Raw genomic sequence first — 18,444 nt, 5'->3', positions numbered from 1 at the left:
AGCTGATTTTCTTAGTTATTGAGTTTCATTAAAGGGAATCTGTCAGCTCTAAAATACTTCCAAACTAGAGTTAGTGGTGTAAAGTGGAGAGGAGTCAGGTTATGTCATTTTTATCTTCATACTCTGTGCTCCCACAAACCAGCAGCCTCTGAGTACTCTCTATCATGTGCGTGAGCTCAGAAGTCCTCTCCATTATGTGCCTGAGCTCAGGAGTCCTCTCCATTATGTGTGTGAGCTCAGGAGTCCTCTCCATTATGTGCCTGAGCTCAGGAGTCCTCTCCGTTATGTGTGTGAGCTCAGGAGTCCTCTCCATTATGTGTGTGAGCTCAGGAGTCCTCTCCATTATGTGCCCGAGCTCAGGAGTCCTCTCCATTATGTATGTGAGCTCAGGAGTCCTCTCCATTATGTGTGTGAGCTCAGGAGTCCTCATCATCATGTGTGTGAGCTCAGGAGTCCTCTCCCTTATGTACCTGAGCTCAGGAGTCCTCTCCCTTATGTACCTGAGTTCAGGAGTCATCTCCATTATGTGTGAGAGCTCAGGAGTCCTCTCCATTATGTGTGTGAGCTCAGGAGTCCTCTCCATTATGTGCCTGAGCTCAGAAGTCCACTCCATTATGTGCCTGCGCTCAGGAGTCCTCTCCATTATGTGCCTGAGCTCAGGAGTCCTCTCCATTATGTGCCTGAGCTCAGGAGTCCTCTCCATTATGTGTGTGAGCTCAGGAGTCCTCTCCATTATGTGTGTGAGCTCAGGAGTCCTCTCCATTATGTGTGTGAGCTCAGGAGTCCTCTTCATTATGTGTGTGAGCTCAGGAGTCCTCTTCATTATGTGTGTGAGCTCAGGAGTCCTCTCCCTTATGTACCTGAGCTCAGGAGTCCTCTCCATTATGTGCCTGAGTTCAGGACTCCTCTCCATTATGTGCCTGAGCTCAGGAGTCCTCTCCATTATGTGCCTGAGCTCAGGAGTCCTCTCCATTATGTGCGTGAGCTCAGGAGTCCTCTCCATTATGTGTGTGAGCTCAGGAGTCCTCTCCATTATGTGTGTGAGCTCAGGAGTCCTCTTCATTATGTGTGTGAGCTCAGGAGTCCTCTTCATTATGTGTGTGAGCTCAGGAGTCCTCTCCCTTATGTACCTGAGCTCAGGAGTCCTCTCCATTATGTGCCTGAGTTCAGGAGTCCTCTCAATGTATTTTACTGCTGATTTGTGGGGAGCACAGGGCCAGAATGGAAGTGAGTATGTAGATAAAAAATACATAATCAGCATCACTTACACTATACAACACTCACTAGTTTAATTTGGGCTGAAAATGCAAAACTGGCATAGTGTTATTGATAATGACAATAAATGTAATTATTCATTGTGCAATCAGGGGCACACCATTCAGTGACAATATACTGATGAGGGGAATTTTAAAAATCAGGAATTCAGATCGTCTTACAGAGTAGCTATAGGTGGCACCAGAGGGACAAGTTTCAGTAATTTTTTATTGTAGAATTGTGTATAGTCATGAAACTAGAATTCATAGGGCCCCATAGCAAAATGAAATTGTCCTCCACCACTTTGTTAGGAAACTGATATGGCAGCACAGAAAGCAATAATAAGAGGTTTGGTAATAGCTTTAGTAAGGCTTTTGATACTGTCCCACATAGAAGGCTTATCATTAATAAATTGCAGTCTTTGGGCGTGGACTCCCATATTGTTGAATGGATTAGGCAGTGGCTGAGGGACAGGCAACAGAGGGTTGTAGTCAATGGAGTATATTCAGACCATGGTCTTGTTAGCAGTGGGGTACCTCAGGGATCTGTTCTGGGACCCATATTGCTTAATATCTTTATCAGCGAAATTGCAGAAGGCCTCGATGGTAAGGTGTGTCTTTTTGCCAATGACACAAAGATTTGTAACAGGGTTGATGTTCCTGGAGGGATACACCAAATGGAAAAGGATTTAGGAAAACTAGAGGAATGGTCAAAAATCTGGCAACTAAAATTTAATGTTGATAAGTGCAAGATAATGCACCTGGAGTGTAAAAACCCAAGGGCAGAATATAAAATCAGTGATACAGTCCTAACCTCAGTATCTGAGGAAAGGGATTTACGGGTCATTATTTCAGAAGACTTAAAGGTAGGCAGACAATGTCATAGAGCAGCAGGAAATGCTAGCAGAATGCTTGGTGTATAGAAACTATTAAATATATAAAGGGAATCAACAAGGTAAAAGAGGAGAGAATATTTAAAAGAAGAAAAACTGCTACAAGAGGACATAGTTTTAAATTAGAGGGGCAAAGGTTTAAAAGTAATATCAGGAAGTATTACTTTACTGAGAGAGTAGTGGATGCATGGAATAGCCTTCCTGCAGAAGTGGTAGCTGCATATACAGTGAAGGAGTTTAAGCATGCATGGGATAGGCATAAGGCCATCCTTCATATAAGATAGGGCCAGGGGCAATTCATAGTATTCACTATATTGGGCAGAGTAGATGGGCCAAATGGTTCTTATCTGCCGACACATTCTATGTTTCTATTATATATATATATATATATATACACTCACCTAAAGAATTATTAGGAACACCTGTTCTATTTCTCATTAATGCGATTATCTAGTCAACCAATCACATGGCAGTTGCTTCAATGCAAGTAGGGTGGTCCTGGTCAAGACAATCTCCTGAACTCCAAACTGAATGTCAGAATGGGAAAGAAAGGTGATTTAAGCAATTTTGAACGTGACATGGTTGTTGGTGCCAGACGGGCCGGTCTGAGTATTTCACAATCTGCTCAGTTACTGGGATTTTCACTCACAACCATTTCTAGGGTTTACAAAGAATGGTGTGAAAAGGGAAAAACATCCAGTATGCGGCAGTCCTGTGGGCGAAAATGCCTTGTTGATGCTAGAGGTCAGAGGAGAATGGGCCGACTGATTCAAGCTGATAGAAGAGCAACGTTGACTGAAATAACCACTCGTTACAACCGAGGTATGCAGCAAAGCATTTGTGAAGCCACAACACGCACAACCTCGAGGCGGATGGGCTACAACAGCAGAAGACCCCACCGGGTACCACTCATCTCCACTACAAATAGGAAAAAGAGGCTACAATTTGCACAAGCTCACCAAAATTGGACTGTTGAAGACTGGAAAAATGGCTTCTTGAACATGACAATGAGTTCACTGTACTAAAATGGCCCCCACAGTCACCAGATCTCAACCCAATGAAGCATCTTTGGGATGTGGTGGAACGGGAGCTTCATTCCCTGGATGTGCATCCCTCAAATCTCCATCAACTGCAAGATGTTATCCTATCAATATGGGCCAACATTTCTAAAAAAAATGCTATCAGCACCTTGTTGAATCAATGCCACGTAGAATTAAGGCAGTTCTGAAGGCAAAAGGGGGTCCAACACCGTATTAGTATGGTGTTCCTAATAATTCTTTAGGTGAGTGTATATATACAGTACAGACTGAAAATATGTCATATTCTAGGTTCTTCAAAGTAGCCACCTTTTGCTTTGATTACTGCTTTGCACACTCTTGGCATTCTCTTGATGAGCTTCAAGAGGTAGTCACCTGAAATGGTCTTCCAACAGTCTTGAAGGAGTTCCCAGAGATGCTTAACAGTTGTTGGCCCTTTTGCCTTCACTCTGCGGTCCAGCTCACCCCAATGTCGCAGTGTAGTTGTGGCCTATGTGTCGTGAGACATATTGTCAAGTAACACATGTCGTCATGTAGCCCTAGCCTAAAGCTGACCTACAGCAGTAAAGAAAAATGCCTGTGTTGTTATGGAAACCTGGAGTAAAACTGTGCGTATGTGTAGACTAAGAGGCTGATAAGGGACATATGACCGTGTGTATGGCAGTTGGGATTTGAAGAGAAAGACTTGCAGGGTTGTATTGGCTAATGCAGATCATTTTTTGGGAATATCTCTGGAACTGTACGTTCTAGAGAGCTGAGACCCAGTCTAAAAGCTTCCCGGACACCTGGTGTACCTATTCGCCAAATGTGGTGAAAATGGGTTCAGTTGTTTGGTCGCACATAAAGAACAGACAGACAGAAACAAATTTTTATATATATAAGATATATATATATATGTATATAAAAGAACCCACGTAGTGGTGCCAGAAAGCCACCAACTTGTTATTCTCTACAAAAAATGTTTTTGCAACTGAGAGGGCCCTCACAATCCCTGGACCCCAAAGCTGCTGCTATGGTTCTAGTTACACCAGTATGTGTCATGTGTGTTGGAGTTCTAGTGTGTTTCTACTGGGGTTTGGACAGCCATATGCCAGCAATTTATAAGATGGAAAGAACCAAAAAAGTGCAGCAGTAATTCTTACACATTGTCCAGGTAGAGAAGCCAGGTCCCCGCGGTTTCTGTGCTTCATGCCTTTGTTGCTTTAAGGATCTGTCACCTCTCCTGAAATGTCTGTTAACTACTTGCATCCTCCATTTAATAACCATTCTGGAAAACCCATTCTTATGACTGTGTTGTGTCATTCTTTTATTATTCCTGCTAGAAATGATGAATTTTAGATGTTAGAAGTTTGCAGTGATGGTCCAGCTGGGTGTTACTAGTTGGGGGCATGTCCCTGCACAGTCTGACACTGGCAGTACTGTTTGGATAGTGTCAGACTATGCAGGGATAACCTCCCCCAACTGGTAACACCAAGCTGGACCTTCATTGCAGAATGCTAGTCATTTATTCATAACTTCTAGCAGGAATAATAAAGGAATGCCACACCATGGAGTCATGAGTAGATGTTCCAGAATTGTTATTACATAGGGAATGCAAGTAACTATAAAAACAGACTTGTCAGGAGCGGTGACAGGTCCTCTTTAATATTTAGTACAAGACTTCCAGTTGGTGCTGTTAGGCATATAGCCATGTAGTGTATAGAAAACCAAAGGAGGCAGAGCCGGAGCTGTGGAAAGATTTAGCATACTGAACAGATTTATTAAGGACTTACATCTGATAATGGGGCAATGGGAATATTTATATTTTATCTAGGTTACTTTTATATAAATTGCACCAACATATTCTGTAGCTCGGAACATATATTGTCATTTTACTCATAACACATATTAAATTCTTTATATCTCATACACACTTTTTATTTTATGCACTTATATAGCGCTGCTATATTCCGCAGCTCTTTACAGACATTATCATCACATTGTCCCCAATGGGGCTCACTATCTAAGTTCCCTATCAGTATGTCTTTGGAGTGAGGGAGGAAACTGGATGAAATCCACACAAACAAGGGGAGGACATAAAAACTCCATGCAGGTGTCCTTGGTCAGATTCAAAGCCAGGACCCCAGCGCTGCAAGGTACCAGTTCTAACCACTGAGCCACCGTGCTGCCCACACTAGGGTATATTAACCTATCATTATGCTTTTGGAGTTGTGGGAAAAAATCGACTACCCACAGTTTACTTATAAACAATACCCCCTGCTGCTTGTAAATGGTAATGATAATGGGAAGTATACTGTATGTTGGGGAATGGATTCTAAAGCCTGTATTACATTGGCAGATTTTCTGCCAGATGATCATTAACAATCGTTCATAGTAGCGCTCGTTAGTGATGATCTGGCAGTGTAATACTGCCGCCGGTTAACCGATGAATGAGCAAACACTCGTTCATCAAGCAATTCCAAATCTTTTGACAGGTTTAAAAATCACGTTTGCAGGGGGCAAATTGTGGTGTCTAATCACGATCTGCCGGCAAACAATGATTCAGTATAGGGAAGAGCGATGGCATAGCGGTCATTCCTCCCCATACTGAGGAGGAAATCACTGCATGTAATACCAGTGGTCTCCTCCACTAGCGAGCAGGCGATTGCCGGAAAGGAACGCTTCCCTCCTGACAATCTCTGGCAGAATCAGCCTGTGTAATACAGTCTTAAGACTGGTATTGCAGTGTTGTAATTGTATACAGAATAAATCAATGTCAGTAACAGTATGTATATCTCTTTTCTTGCAGAAACTATGTCCCTCATAAACAACCCATCAGGTAACATACTGTAAGCTGTAGATACTGTATTTCAGTTCAAAGGACAATAAGATTCATATAAGCTGTACTGTACATAACTCATGTGACTTTTCTGTTAAAGGGGTTGTCTGATCATGACAACCCCTTTTAGGTATTAACCTTGTCCACTAACTGAGGCAACCAGCAACCAGCTGTTATTAAAAGAGAAAGTTGTGGCCAGCGATCCATTTATCCAGGAGGGACTATTTAAGTGAATGGCCATGCAATTAATACAGGGATTGGCCTCGGCCATCAGAGCAGGAACGGCTAATAATTAGCAGCTGCACTGGCTCATAGAGGAAGGTCCGGACTGGCATATGGAAGTGGGTGGTCTTGGTGATACTCCCTCTTTAACATAGAACTTCTTTTGACTGGGAAATTCCCACCACAAATATGTTTAGTATAACCCATCAATGTCATTCATTAGTTAAGTATTCTACTTCTTTTTTGAGCTGTACCCTGAGATGTAATTCCAGGGATAAAATATGGAAATTCAGCTTTTGGTCCCAGATCTTGGGCTCCCTCATACCCTTAATGGGAATGTGTCATCAGGAAATGACCTCTTGTTTAAATCATGTTTTTATTTAAAGGATATTTTTTAACATTTTTGGCAATTTTAATTTTCTATGTCACTATATTTTAAAAATGTCCTAAAATTGTGCAGTTTTTGGCAGGGCTGTGGAGTCGGAGTCGAGGAGTCGGAGGCACTTTTGGGTACCTGGAGTCGGAGTTGGCAAAAATGAACCGACTCCGACGACTCCTAAATTTAAATTGGAATAAAAAAAAAAAGCAAGTTTAAATGTCCCAATTCACAAAAAGTTATAATTAAGTACTTCTCTACTGTAGGCCAATGCATGCAGTGTGTCACGTTACCGCAAAACGAACACTATATGCTTCACTATATGGCACGCAACGCACAGTTAAGGAGCGGCAATACTTACTTAGTCCTTACTTTTTCGATTCCTTAGTCCTTAATCCTGCAGGATAGTTTGGTCTATAGTTTGGTTCCTTTAATCCGCCAGACGCGTTTCGAGGTGTCCTCACCTCTTCCTCAGTGGCATTAAGAATTAAATTAATGATTCTTAATGCCACTGAGGAAGAGGTGAGGACACCTCGAAACGCGTCTGGCGGATTAAAGGAACCAAACTATAGACCAAACCATCCTGCAGGATTAAGGACTAAGGAATCGAAAAAGTAAGGACTATACAAGATTTCCAACAACTTCAACTTTCTTCCATTTGATACCAAGAGATACTGACAGCTGAATGAAACCAATATATCGCAGAGACAAGTGCTCTAGACTTGGGTGAGTCAGCATAACTGTGAGAGGGACGCCTACACAGCAAGCATAATCAAATTTTATAACAAGATTATCTACACTAAATTATTTATTCGAAAACCAGCCATTGATGAATTATAACTGCACTATTCTATTGCGAATATCAGATCTCTATTTGGTACAACTCAAGGAAATATATGGAGGAATCATTGATTGAAAATAGAGCAACTATAATATAATATAGTACGAACATTTATTTTCAATTGATTCAATATTTGGAACATGTTGGACTATCTATACGAATAAGACAACAAGTACTCTTAGCGAATCTTTAAATATATATTCATATAATATCTGGAAAGTACACAAGAAATATTCCAAAGACATTTCATCTGCTATCTAACATCCGAATTTTTTATCCGATTATTCAAGTGATTTTTTATTGTATTATAAATTGACTCTACCACATTTATCTATTTTATATATATTAATATATGGTTATTAACATTCTATATTGTGTGCATAATTCATATATATTGTCATCTACCCTTTTTTTCATTTTAAATTTATTGTTTTATCATTTTAAAATATTTTTTAAATACTAATAAATGTGTTATACATGTGTGAAATACAGATGGTGAAGTGCCTGCTGATTATTTTATATTTACATACCTGTTAAGAGATTGGGTGAATCACTTGCAGCAGAGCACCATTACCGTGGTGTCAAATAGAGTGAGCCACTATAATCTATAATTTGAAATTGGAAAGAAACAAAATGTTGACCTACAAAAGTAGTAACCAGGGCAGGCTGTTAGCGGTACTAGGAGGCACGAAGGATAAAAAGGTTTTAACTAACTGAAAGTTTTGAACTACTGTAACTGCAACAATTAAATATATCTACTAATTATGTTGATTTGCTCCAACTGGTCCTCATGTACTGACTAGTGATGAGCGGCAGGGGCAATATTCTAATTTGCAATATTTCGTGAATATTTGGGCGAATATTAGTCATAAATTATAAATGATATTCTTGATTGCAAAAATCGGCCATGTAATCCGCGCGCAATACAGGCGTGGGTCACTGTTGCTACATTTTTCAAGCTGCTAGAAGTTTCCTGAGACTGGAGAAAAGGGTTGGCACGGCAGAACATTACAATAGCTTTATATGCAGATATATTCAATATATTTGTGATTGTGAAAATCGGCAATTAATGATAGGCATATTTTGGCGCAATACGTGCAACTTTGCATTTTAGCAGGTCTGACTACATACAGCCAGGTCCATAAATATTGGGACATCAACACAATTCTAACATTTTTGGCTGAATACACCACCACAATGGATTTGAAATAAAACTAACAAGATGTGCTTTAACTGCAGACTGTCAACTTTAATTTGAGGGTATTTACATTCAAATCAGGTGAACGGTGTAGGAATTACAACAGTTTGCATATGTGCCTCCCACTTATTAAGGGACCAAAAGTAATGCGACAGTTGGCGTCTCAGCTGTTCCATGGCCAGGTGTGTGTTATTCCCTCATTATCCCAATTACAATGAGCAGATAAAAGGTCCAGAGTTCATTTCAAGTGTGCTATTTGCATTTCGAATCTGTTGCTGTCAACTCTCAAGATGAGATCCAAAGAGCTGTCACTATCAGTGAAGCAAGCTGAAAAAAATAAAAATAATAATCCATCAGAGAGATAGCAAAAACATTAGGCGTGGCCAAAACAACTGTTAGGACCATCCTTAAAAAGAAGGAACACACCGGTGAGCTCAGCAACACCAAAAACCCCAGAAGACCACGGAAAACAACTGTGGTGGATGACCGAAGAATTCTTTACCTGGTGAAGAAAACACCCTTCACAACAGAAATGGGAGTGAGACAAAACATTTTTTGAGCATTCAATTTAATGAAAACAACGAATAAACTGAAACAGGCTGTTTTTCAGCTGATCAAATGTTTAGGACCACACCTCCAAAAGAAAAATGAAATCCCCCCAAAACAGAAATCCAACTTAGAAACATGAACTCAGTAATGAGTAGCTCCGCCGTTATTGTTTATCACTTCAAAAATTCTTTCGGCAAGCTTGATGCAAGCGTTTCCATTAGGTGAGTGGGAACATTTCTCCAAGTAGTGAACACGGCCGCACGAAGGCCATCTACTGTCTGGAACAGTTGTCCATTTTTGTAAACTTCCCCTGCCATCCATCCCCAAAGGTTCTCAATTGGATTTAGATCAGGGGAACACGCAGGATGGGCCAAAAGAGTGATGTTATTCTCCTGGAAGAGGTCCCTTGTCCTGCAGGCATTGTGTACTGTAGCGTTGTCCTGTTGAAAAACCCAGTCGTTACCACACAGACGAAGGCCCTCAGTCATGAGGAATGCTCTCTGCAACATCTGGACATAGCCAGTGGCTGTTTGACGCCCCTGCACTTCCTGAAGCTCCATTGTTCCACTGAAGGAAAAAGCACCCCAGACCATTATGGCGCCCCCTCCCATATGGCGAGTAGAAAACATCTCAGGTGCGATCTGCTTGTCATGCCAGTAAAGTTGGAAACCATCAGGACCACCAAGGTAAAAAAAATTCTCATCAGAGAATAAAACTTTCTTCCACCTTTGAATGTCCCATGTTTGGTGCTCTCTTGCAAAGTCTGTGGCGTTCAAGGAGACAAGGTCTTTGAAGAGGTTTTTTGTTTTTGAAGCCCTTCAGTCTCAGATGCCGTCTGATGGTTATGGGGCTTCAGTCAGCACCAGTAAGGACCTTAATTTGGGTCGTGAATCGTCCAGTGTCTTGACGGATAGCCAATTGGATCCTCCGGCTCAGTGCTGATGACATTTTTTTGGGTCTTCCACCTGACTTTTTTGTTCCATAACCCTCAGGATCATTTAGGAAATTCCAAATGACTGTCTTACTGCGTCCCACCTCAGCAGCGATGGCGCGCTGTGAGAGACCCTGCTTATGCAGTTCAACAACCCGACCACGTTCAAAAAGGGAGTGTTTTTGCTTTTGCCATCACAACGTGTGACTACCTGACAGAGAATGACAATGAATCCACATCTTTGCACAGATTTGGCCTTTTAAAGGCATGTGGTCCTAAAATTTTGATCAGCTGAAAAACAGCCTGTTTCAATTTAATCGTTATTTTCAATTAATTGAATGCTCAAAAAATGTTTTGTAACATAGTAACATAGTAACATAGTACATAAGGCCGAAAAAAGACATTTGTCCATCCAGTTCGTCCTGTTATCCTGCAAGTTGATCCAGAGGAAGGCAAAAAACCCCTGTGAGGTAGAAGCCAATTTTCCTCACTTTAGGGGAATAAAAATTCCTTCCCGACTCCAATCAGGCAATCAGAATAAATCCCTGGATCACTTGTCTCACTCTTATTTCTTCTTGTTGCATGTTGAAGCTCTACTTGGAACCTTGTTAAGATCCAACAATGTAAAATATGATTTTTTGCTATTTTTCAAGTGGTCTTAAACTTTTGATCAGGACTGTATTTATACACTGCCCGTCCAAAAAAAAAAGTCGCCACAAAAATATTTTGTTGGACCGCCTTTAGCTTTGATTACGGCATGCATTCACTGTGGCATTGTTTCGATAAGCTTCTGCAATGTCACAAGATTTATTTCCATCCAGTGTTGCATACATTTTTCACCAAGATCTTGCATTGATGATGGTAGAGTCTGACTGCTGCGCAGAGTTTTCTCCAGCACATCCGAATGATTCTCAATGAGGTTAAGGTCTGGACACTGTGGTGGACAATCCATGTGTGAAAATGATGTCTCATGCTCCCTGAATCACTCATTAACAATTTGAGCCTGATGAATCCTGGCATTGTCATCTTGGAATATGCCTGTGCCATCAGGGAAGAAAAAATCCATTCATGAATAACTGTCAAGGAACCATGAACCAGACGTACAACAAGAGATACGTGGAAATAAGAAGGCTTTATTGCAAATCAAGCTGTAAGCAAAAGTCCAAACGGATGGCTAAACCGGAGCAGGGTCTTGCGAAGCCAGAGGACAGGAACCAGAAGGGTAGTCAGACGAAGCCAGGATCAGGAACCAGAAGGGTAGTCAGACGAAGCCAGGATCAGGAACCAGCGGGGTAGTCAGACGAGGCCAGGATCAGGAACCAGAAGCAGCAGCAGTCTTAGAAGCATGTGCACACAGGAGGACCAAGCAAGGAACTGAAGCCACAGACCTCCTATATATATGAGCTAGGCATCCAGCTCCTCCCAGTGGGAAGGAGAAGCCGCAGGGTGGGAGGCTACAAGAAACCCAGAAACCAAGATGGCCGCCAGCACATGTCAAACGAAGGAGAACAGCAAGAAGGTAAGACCATGACAGTACCTCCCCCTCAAGGGCCCCTCCTCCGCGGGGTAAGGAACGGTTTCTGAGGGAAGCGTGCGTGGAAGGCTCGGAGCAAGGCAGGAGCATGGACATCTGCGGAGGGAACCCAGGAACGCTCCTCTGGACCATAACCACGCCAATGGACCAAAAACTGCAACCGACCGCGGACCAGGCGTGAGTCCAGGATATTGCTCACCTCATACTCCTCACGATTGCCCACTTGGACCGGACGAGGCCGAGGAACCGAGGAAGTGAAACGATTACACACCAATGGCTTCAACAGGGAGACATGAAACACGTTGGAGATCCGCATGCCAGGAGGAAGCGCAAGGGCATAGGCTACCGGGTTTACCCTGCGAAGCACTCGGAAGGGACCAACAAAGCGAGGCGCCAGCTTGGGAGTGGGCACTCGAAGGTTGAGGTTGCGGGTGGACAACCATACACGGTCTCCGACCTGGTAGGAAGGAGCGGGCGCTCGTCTGCGATCAGCCTGGAGTCTCTGGCGCTGCGCAGAGACCTCAAGGGACCTCTGGATCTGTACCCAAGAAGCACGTAGGACTGGAAAGGTGATCCTCCACAGCCGGAATATCCTGGGGAGAGAATACCTCCGGTAACACGGCAGGTTGGAACCCATAATTGGCCATGAAGGGAGACGTCCCAGAGGAAGAGTTCACCGCCGTGTTCCTGGCAAACTCAGCCCAAGGCAGGAGGTCAACCCAATTGTCTTGGTGATCGGAGACATAGCAACGAAGGAATTGCTCCAAGGCCTGATTGGATCGTTCAGCGGCCCCATTGGACTGAGGGTGGTAGGCCGAGGAGAAAGAGAGATGAATCCCCAACTGGGAGCAAAAGGCGCGCCAGAACCTGGACACAAACTGACTCCCCCGATCCGACACAATCTCCTTGGGCAAACCGTGCAACCGGAAGACCTCTCTGGCGAAAATCGTGGCCAACTCTTGTGCAAAGGGTAACTTCTTGAGAGGAACACAGTGGTACATTTTGGAAAACCGATCCACAATCATGAGAATGACCGTATGGCCTCGGGATGCAGGGAGGTCCACAATGAAATCCATCCCCAGGTGTGACCATGGGCGCTCCCCGGTGGCTATGGGTTGCAAAAGGCCCAACGGAAGGTGCCGAGGGGACTTACTCTGGGCACAAACGGAGCATGCCGCTACATATGCGGCGATGTCGGAACGTAGAGAAGGCCACCAGAACAGACGTGAAACAGCCCAGGACAGCTGATTCTTTCCAGGATGCCCCGCGGCCTTGGAGTTATGGTAGGTTCGCAACAACCGAGTGCGCAACTCCTCAGGCACAAAACATCTGCCGTTGGGTCTCCCAGAGGGAGCACCAGATTGAGCCGCCAAAATCTGCTCACCCAGGGGAGAGGTCAGGCTGGTGCGAATGGCGGCCAGGATCTGATTCGGAGGTATGACCGAAGTCGGAATCGACTCCTCCCCGGACAGCTCGGAGTACTGCCGTGATAAGGCATCCGCTCTGATGTTCTTGGAACCGGGTAGGTAGGAGACCACGTAATTAAAACGTGACAAGAACAGAGCCCATCTGGCCTGACGTGGTGTCAATCTCTTGGCCTCAGAAAGGTAGGTCAGATTCTTGTGGTCCGTCAGGATGAGAACCGGAACCACCGAACCCTCGAGCAAGTGCCTCCATTCTTTAAGGGCCTGCACGATGGCCAATAACTCCCTGTCACCAATCTGATAGTTGCACTCCGCGGAAGACAGTTTCCGGGAGTAAAACCCACAAGGAAGCAGAGGACCCTCTGGTGTTCTACGCTGAGACAGAAGGGCGCCTACTCCCGTCTCAGACGCGTCCACCTCGAGGACAAAGGGCAACCCAGGGTTGGGATGCGACAGAATCGGAGCCGACACAAAGGCGGACTTTAGAGCCTCAAAAGCTCGGATGGCCTCGAGCGGCCAGACCTGGAAATTACTGCCCTTCCTGGTCAGATCCGTGAGAGGCTTGGCTAGCATAGAAAAGTCCCTGATGAACTTCCGATAATAATTGGCGAAGCCCAAAAAGCGCTGCAGGGCACGAAGACCACTGGGCTGGGGCCACTGTAAGACAGCCGAAACCTTCTCAGGATCCATGGAGAACCCCTCAGCGGAAATGATGTAACCTAAGAAGGTTACCTGGGATCGGTGAAATTCGCATTTCTCAAGCTTACCGAACAGCCTGTTCTCTCGTAACCGTTGCAACACTCGTCTGACATCCATAATGTGGGCCTCCATGGATTCAGAATATACCAAGATGTCATCCAAATAGACCACCACACACTGCTGCAACAGGTCACGGAAAACATCGTTGATGAATTCCTGGAAGACTGCGGGCGCATTGCACAACCCAAAGGGCATAACCAAGGATTCATAATGACCGGTCCTGGTGTTAAACGCGGTCTTCCACTCATCGCCCGCCTTGATCCTTACCAGGTTATATGCCGCCCTCAGGTCGAGTTTGGTAAAGACCGTGGCCCCTTTGAGGCGATCGAACAGCTCGGAAATCAAGGGTATCGGGTAAGCGTTCTTGATCGTGATGCGATTGAGACCCCTGTAATCGATGCAAGGCCTCAACTCACCGCCCTTCTTTTTCACAAAGAAAAATCCAGCCCCTGCCGGGGACGAGGATTTGCGGATGTGTCCGCGTGAAAGCGCCTCCCTCACGTACTCCTCCATGGCCTCATTCTCCGCTACCGACAGTGGATAGACCTTGCCACGAGGAGGAACGGCACCAGATTGTAACTCTATGGCACAATCGTATGGGCGGTGCGGAGGTAGGGCAACCGCGCGCACCTTATCGAATACATCCCGGTACTCTTCGTATTCAGGAGGCAACAGAGAGTCCGAGGAAGTACACAGCAACTTGACAGGCCCATGGATGCAACTAGCCCCACACTGCGGTGACCACGAGAGGATCTCGGCCGATCTCCAATCGAAAGTCGGATTATGCTTCTGGAGCCAGGGGTACCCCAAGACCACCGAGTAGTGTGGAGACGAAATAACCTGGAGACAGACCGACTCTCTGTGAACGGCACCAATGGCTATCCCCACTGGAAGGGTCTCATGAGTCACGTGTGGCGGCAGAAGGGGTCTGCCGTCTATCGCCTCAAGAGCCAGTGGGGAACCTCGAGGCTGCAGAGGAATGGAATTGGCGGCAGCGAACACACTATCAATGAACAAACCACCAGCACCAGAGTCCACCAACGCCTGGGTCGTCACCGAGCCCCCGACCCAGGAGAGGACAACAGTGATCAGTGGTTTGTCAACACGGGAAACCGGGGACGAGGAGACTCCACCCAAGATCTGCCCCCGACAGGATCTCAGGTGCGAGCGTTTCCCGGACGGTTCGGACATGCCAACCGAAAATGCCCACCGAGACCACAGTACATGCATCGGCCCTCGCGTCTCCGGAGTACCCTCTCCCCCTCGGACAGGCGAGCAAACCCCAGCTGCATGGGTTCACCCCCAGACAAGTCATCCCCAGGAGGCGTGGGAGGAGAGGGAGGCACGGGTGGGACAGCAAACGTAGGCGCCAATCTGTTAGAAGACCTCCGCAGGCTCTCCTTAAAGGAAGGTCTCTCCCTGAGTCTGGTGTCAATCAAAATCAGGAAAGAAATAAGAGACTCGAGCTCCACTGGTAGGTCCTTAGCTGCAACCTCATCCTTCAAGGCATCCGAGAGACCATGAGAGAAAGCAGCGACCAGAGCCTCATTATTCCAGCCCACCTCTGCTGCCAGGGTACGAAACTCAATGGCGTATTCAGCTACGGATCGTGAACCCTGTCTGATGGACATAAGGAGCTTCGCAGCAGAGGCAGCACGAGCCGGCACATCGAATACCTTCCGAAGAGAAGCAACAAAACCGGAAAACTCGGCAACCACCGGATTGTTGTTCTCCCATAAAGGGCTGGCCCAGGCCAAGGCCTTGTCCGAGAGCAGCGAGATCAAGAAGCCCACCTTTGATCTCTCAGTAGGAAAGGCATGTGGCAGCAACTCGAAATAAATGCCCACCTGGTTAAGGAAACCTCGGCACTGAGTTGGCTCTCCCCCAAAGCGCTGTGGAAGGGGGGCAGAACCGGTCATACCCCGAGACACCGCAGGCGCAGCAACAGGTGTCGGGGTAGACTCTGGCGCAACAACCGGAGCGGCAGTAGGAGCGGGCCCAGGAGCGACAACCGACCCATCGGCAACGGAAGCGAAATGAGCCGTGCGTTCAAGCAGGGTTTGCAACGCCACAGCGAACCGACCCAACAGGTGATCCTGCTGATCAAGTCTGGCAACCAGCGTAGGTAGCGAGGATGGCCCTGTACCGTCAGAATTCATGGCTTGGTCCTAATGTCAAGGAACCATGAACCAGACGTACAACAAGAGATACGTGGAAATAAGAAGGCTTTATTGCAAATCAAGCTGTAAGCAAAAGTCCAAACGGATGGCTAAACCGGAGCAGGGTCTTGCGAAGCCAGAGGTCAGGAACCAGAAGGGTAGTCAGACGAAGCCAGGATCAGGAACCAGAAGGGTAGTCAGACGAAGCCAGGATCAGGAACCAGCGGGGTAGTCAGACGAGGCCAGGATCAGGAACCAGAAGCAGCAGCAGTCTTAGAAGCATGTGCACACAGGAGGACCAAGCAAGGAACTGAAGCCACAGACCTCCTATATATATGAGCTAGGCATCCAGCTCCTCCCAGTGGGAAGGAGAAGCCGCAGGGTGGGAGGCTACAAGAAACCCAGAAACCAAGATGGCCGCCAGCACATGTCAAACGAAGGAGAACAGCAAGAAGGTAAGACCATGACAATAACCTGGTCATTCAGTATGTTCAGGTAGTCAGCTGACCTCATTCTTGGAGCACATACTGTTGCTAGACCTGACCAACTGCAGCAACCCCAGATCATAACACTGCCCCCACAGGCTTGTACAGTAGGCACTAGGCATGATGGGTGCATCACTTCATCTGCCTCTCTTCTTACCCTGATGTGCCCATCACTCTGGAACAGGGTAAATCTTGATTAATCAGACCACATGACCTTCTTCCATTGCTCCCGAGTCCAATCTTTATGCTCCCTAGCAAATTTAAGACTTTTTTTCTGGTTTGCCTAACTGATTAGTGGTTTTCTTATGGCTATAAAGCTGTTCACTTCCGGTTCCGGCGCGCCGATGTGAAGACGGAGGCAGCTGAAGCTCCGTGCCCTTAATGTAAAACCGAGGGGACTTCGCCGTCTAATCGGAGCAACAAAGCTCTAGAATTATAGCCCGTGGTCGGGAGGTCACGGATGGAGAAATATCTGTTGAGAAACGGCTCCCCAGCACTTAACACGTCGCTCCCACAGCGTGACAAGGATTCAGCACGGCTGGAGCCAAATATGGCGGACGCAAAGAGGAGACCCACTCGCTCCTCATCACAGCCTCCTGCTTTACCAGCAAATGAGGTATCTACAATCCCCCTCCCTCAGACCCTTCCTCACTCACAGACCGCGGAAATCTCCTGCAAGGCATTAGCCATAGAGGTTGCGACACTTTTGGCGCCGGATATAAAGGCCTCCCTAGAAGCCACGGTCGCATCGTGTCTGAAGCAGATCCAAAGTGAGGTGGCCCAGCATACCCTCCAAATACAAGAGGTCGAACAAAGAGTGGGATTAATAGAAGATGAGCTGGAACGTGCACAGTCTTTACTGAAAGAATCCCTTCAATCAAATCAATCCCTGAGGAACAAGTTAGATGACTTGGAGAATCGTTCCAGACGGAACAACCTCAGGATAGTGGGCCTCCCTGAGGAGATCCCCACGAGCCAACTTGCACAGATATGTGCGGTAGATCTCCCACAAGCCCTTGGTCTGCCGGGCCCCATGACGGTGGAAAGAGCCCACCGAATTGGTCCATCTAGAGGGTCAACAGGGTCGGATCCCAAGCAGAGGCCGAGAGCGACGATTGCCAGATTCTTAAATTATGCAGAGAAGGAATCTCTCATAGCTAAATACAGAAAAGTGGGACATGCTGCAAAAATCCGGGGACATAAAATCCTTCTGTTTAGTGATTATTCTGCTGACGTAGCGAAAAAAAGAAGAGCGTTCTCTGAGATTTGCTCCCATTTAGCCCAAGAGAAGATCAAATTTGCTCTGATATATCCAGCGATTTTAAGAATCTTCAGACAAGATGGAACCATCGACACCTACCTCACACCGTCGGACGCCAGGGAAGCGTTGGAAGACAGCGGAGCGGAACGCAGAACATCCCAGAGAAGCAGTCGTCATCAAGACCTGGTGAGATCTAACCCACCGAGCCCAGTGTCCCGTACTCCACGACGGAGCCCGAGCCAAGCTTCGAGTCCTACTTGGGACTGATGACTCTTATTAAACAAGTATAGTAATGTTGACTGACCTAGTGAGCAGACAGACCACTGTTTAGTTCGGTATGCAAGATGGTTCCTGAGTATGGTGCGTGCCAGCTAAAAAAGGAGGGGGGGGGAGAGACATATCATGAACGGTTTCAGGTACCGGTATGTCTGTGACGCTCGTGGCGAGTAATGAAACTTGCCTGTATCTCTTGCTATAATACTGAGGAGCGATATATTAGCTAAAAAGCAAGGGCCATATGGAGCTTTAGCATAGTAAATGTATTTAAAAAGGAAAAAAATAAAAATAAAAATGTGTTACTCTGATATTCTAGATGTCAGCCAGTCTAGACAGAGTTGGGCGAAAAAAGTGAAGTCCAGAAAAAATGTTGGCTGGTGTTGTTTTACTCCTACTAGGAGTACGTTGGGGGGGGATTGGGGGGAAAG

General features: G+C 46.0%; 1 protein-coding gene across 1 annotated transcript in view; it reads left to right on the top strand.

Moving 5' to 3' along the window:
• LOC122927772 overlaps window positions 1–18,444 on the top strand; it is a 61,159-nt gene that overhangs the window by 15,081 nt on the left and 27,634 nt on the right. Inside the window, exon 6 of the mRNA XM_044279952.1 lies at window positions 5,972–6,001. Within this exon, the coding sequence (XP_044135887.1) occupies window positions 5,972–6,001 (30 nt within the window). The remainder of the gene's footprint in view (window positions 1–5,971; window positions 6,002–18,444) is intronic.

Source organism: Bufo gargarizans, chromosome 2, assembly GCF_014858855.1.
Source record: "Bufo gargarizans isolate SCDJY-AF-19 chromosome 2, ASM1485885v1, whole genome shotgun sequence".
NCBI lineage: Eukaryota > Metazoa > Chordata > Amphibia > Anura > Bufonidae > Bufo > Bufo gargarizans.
The sequence above is the reverse complement of the archived record's forward strand: the minus strand, read 5'-3'. Positions and strand labels throughout refer to the sequence as shown.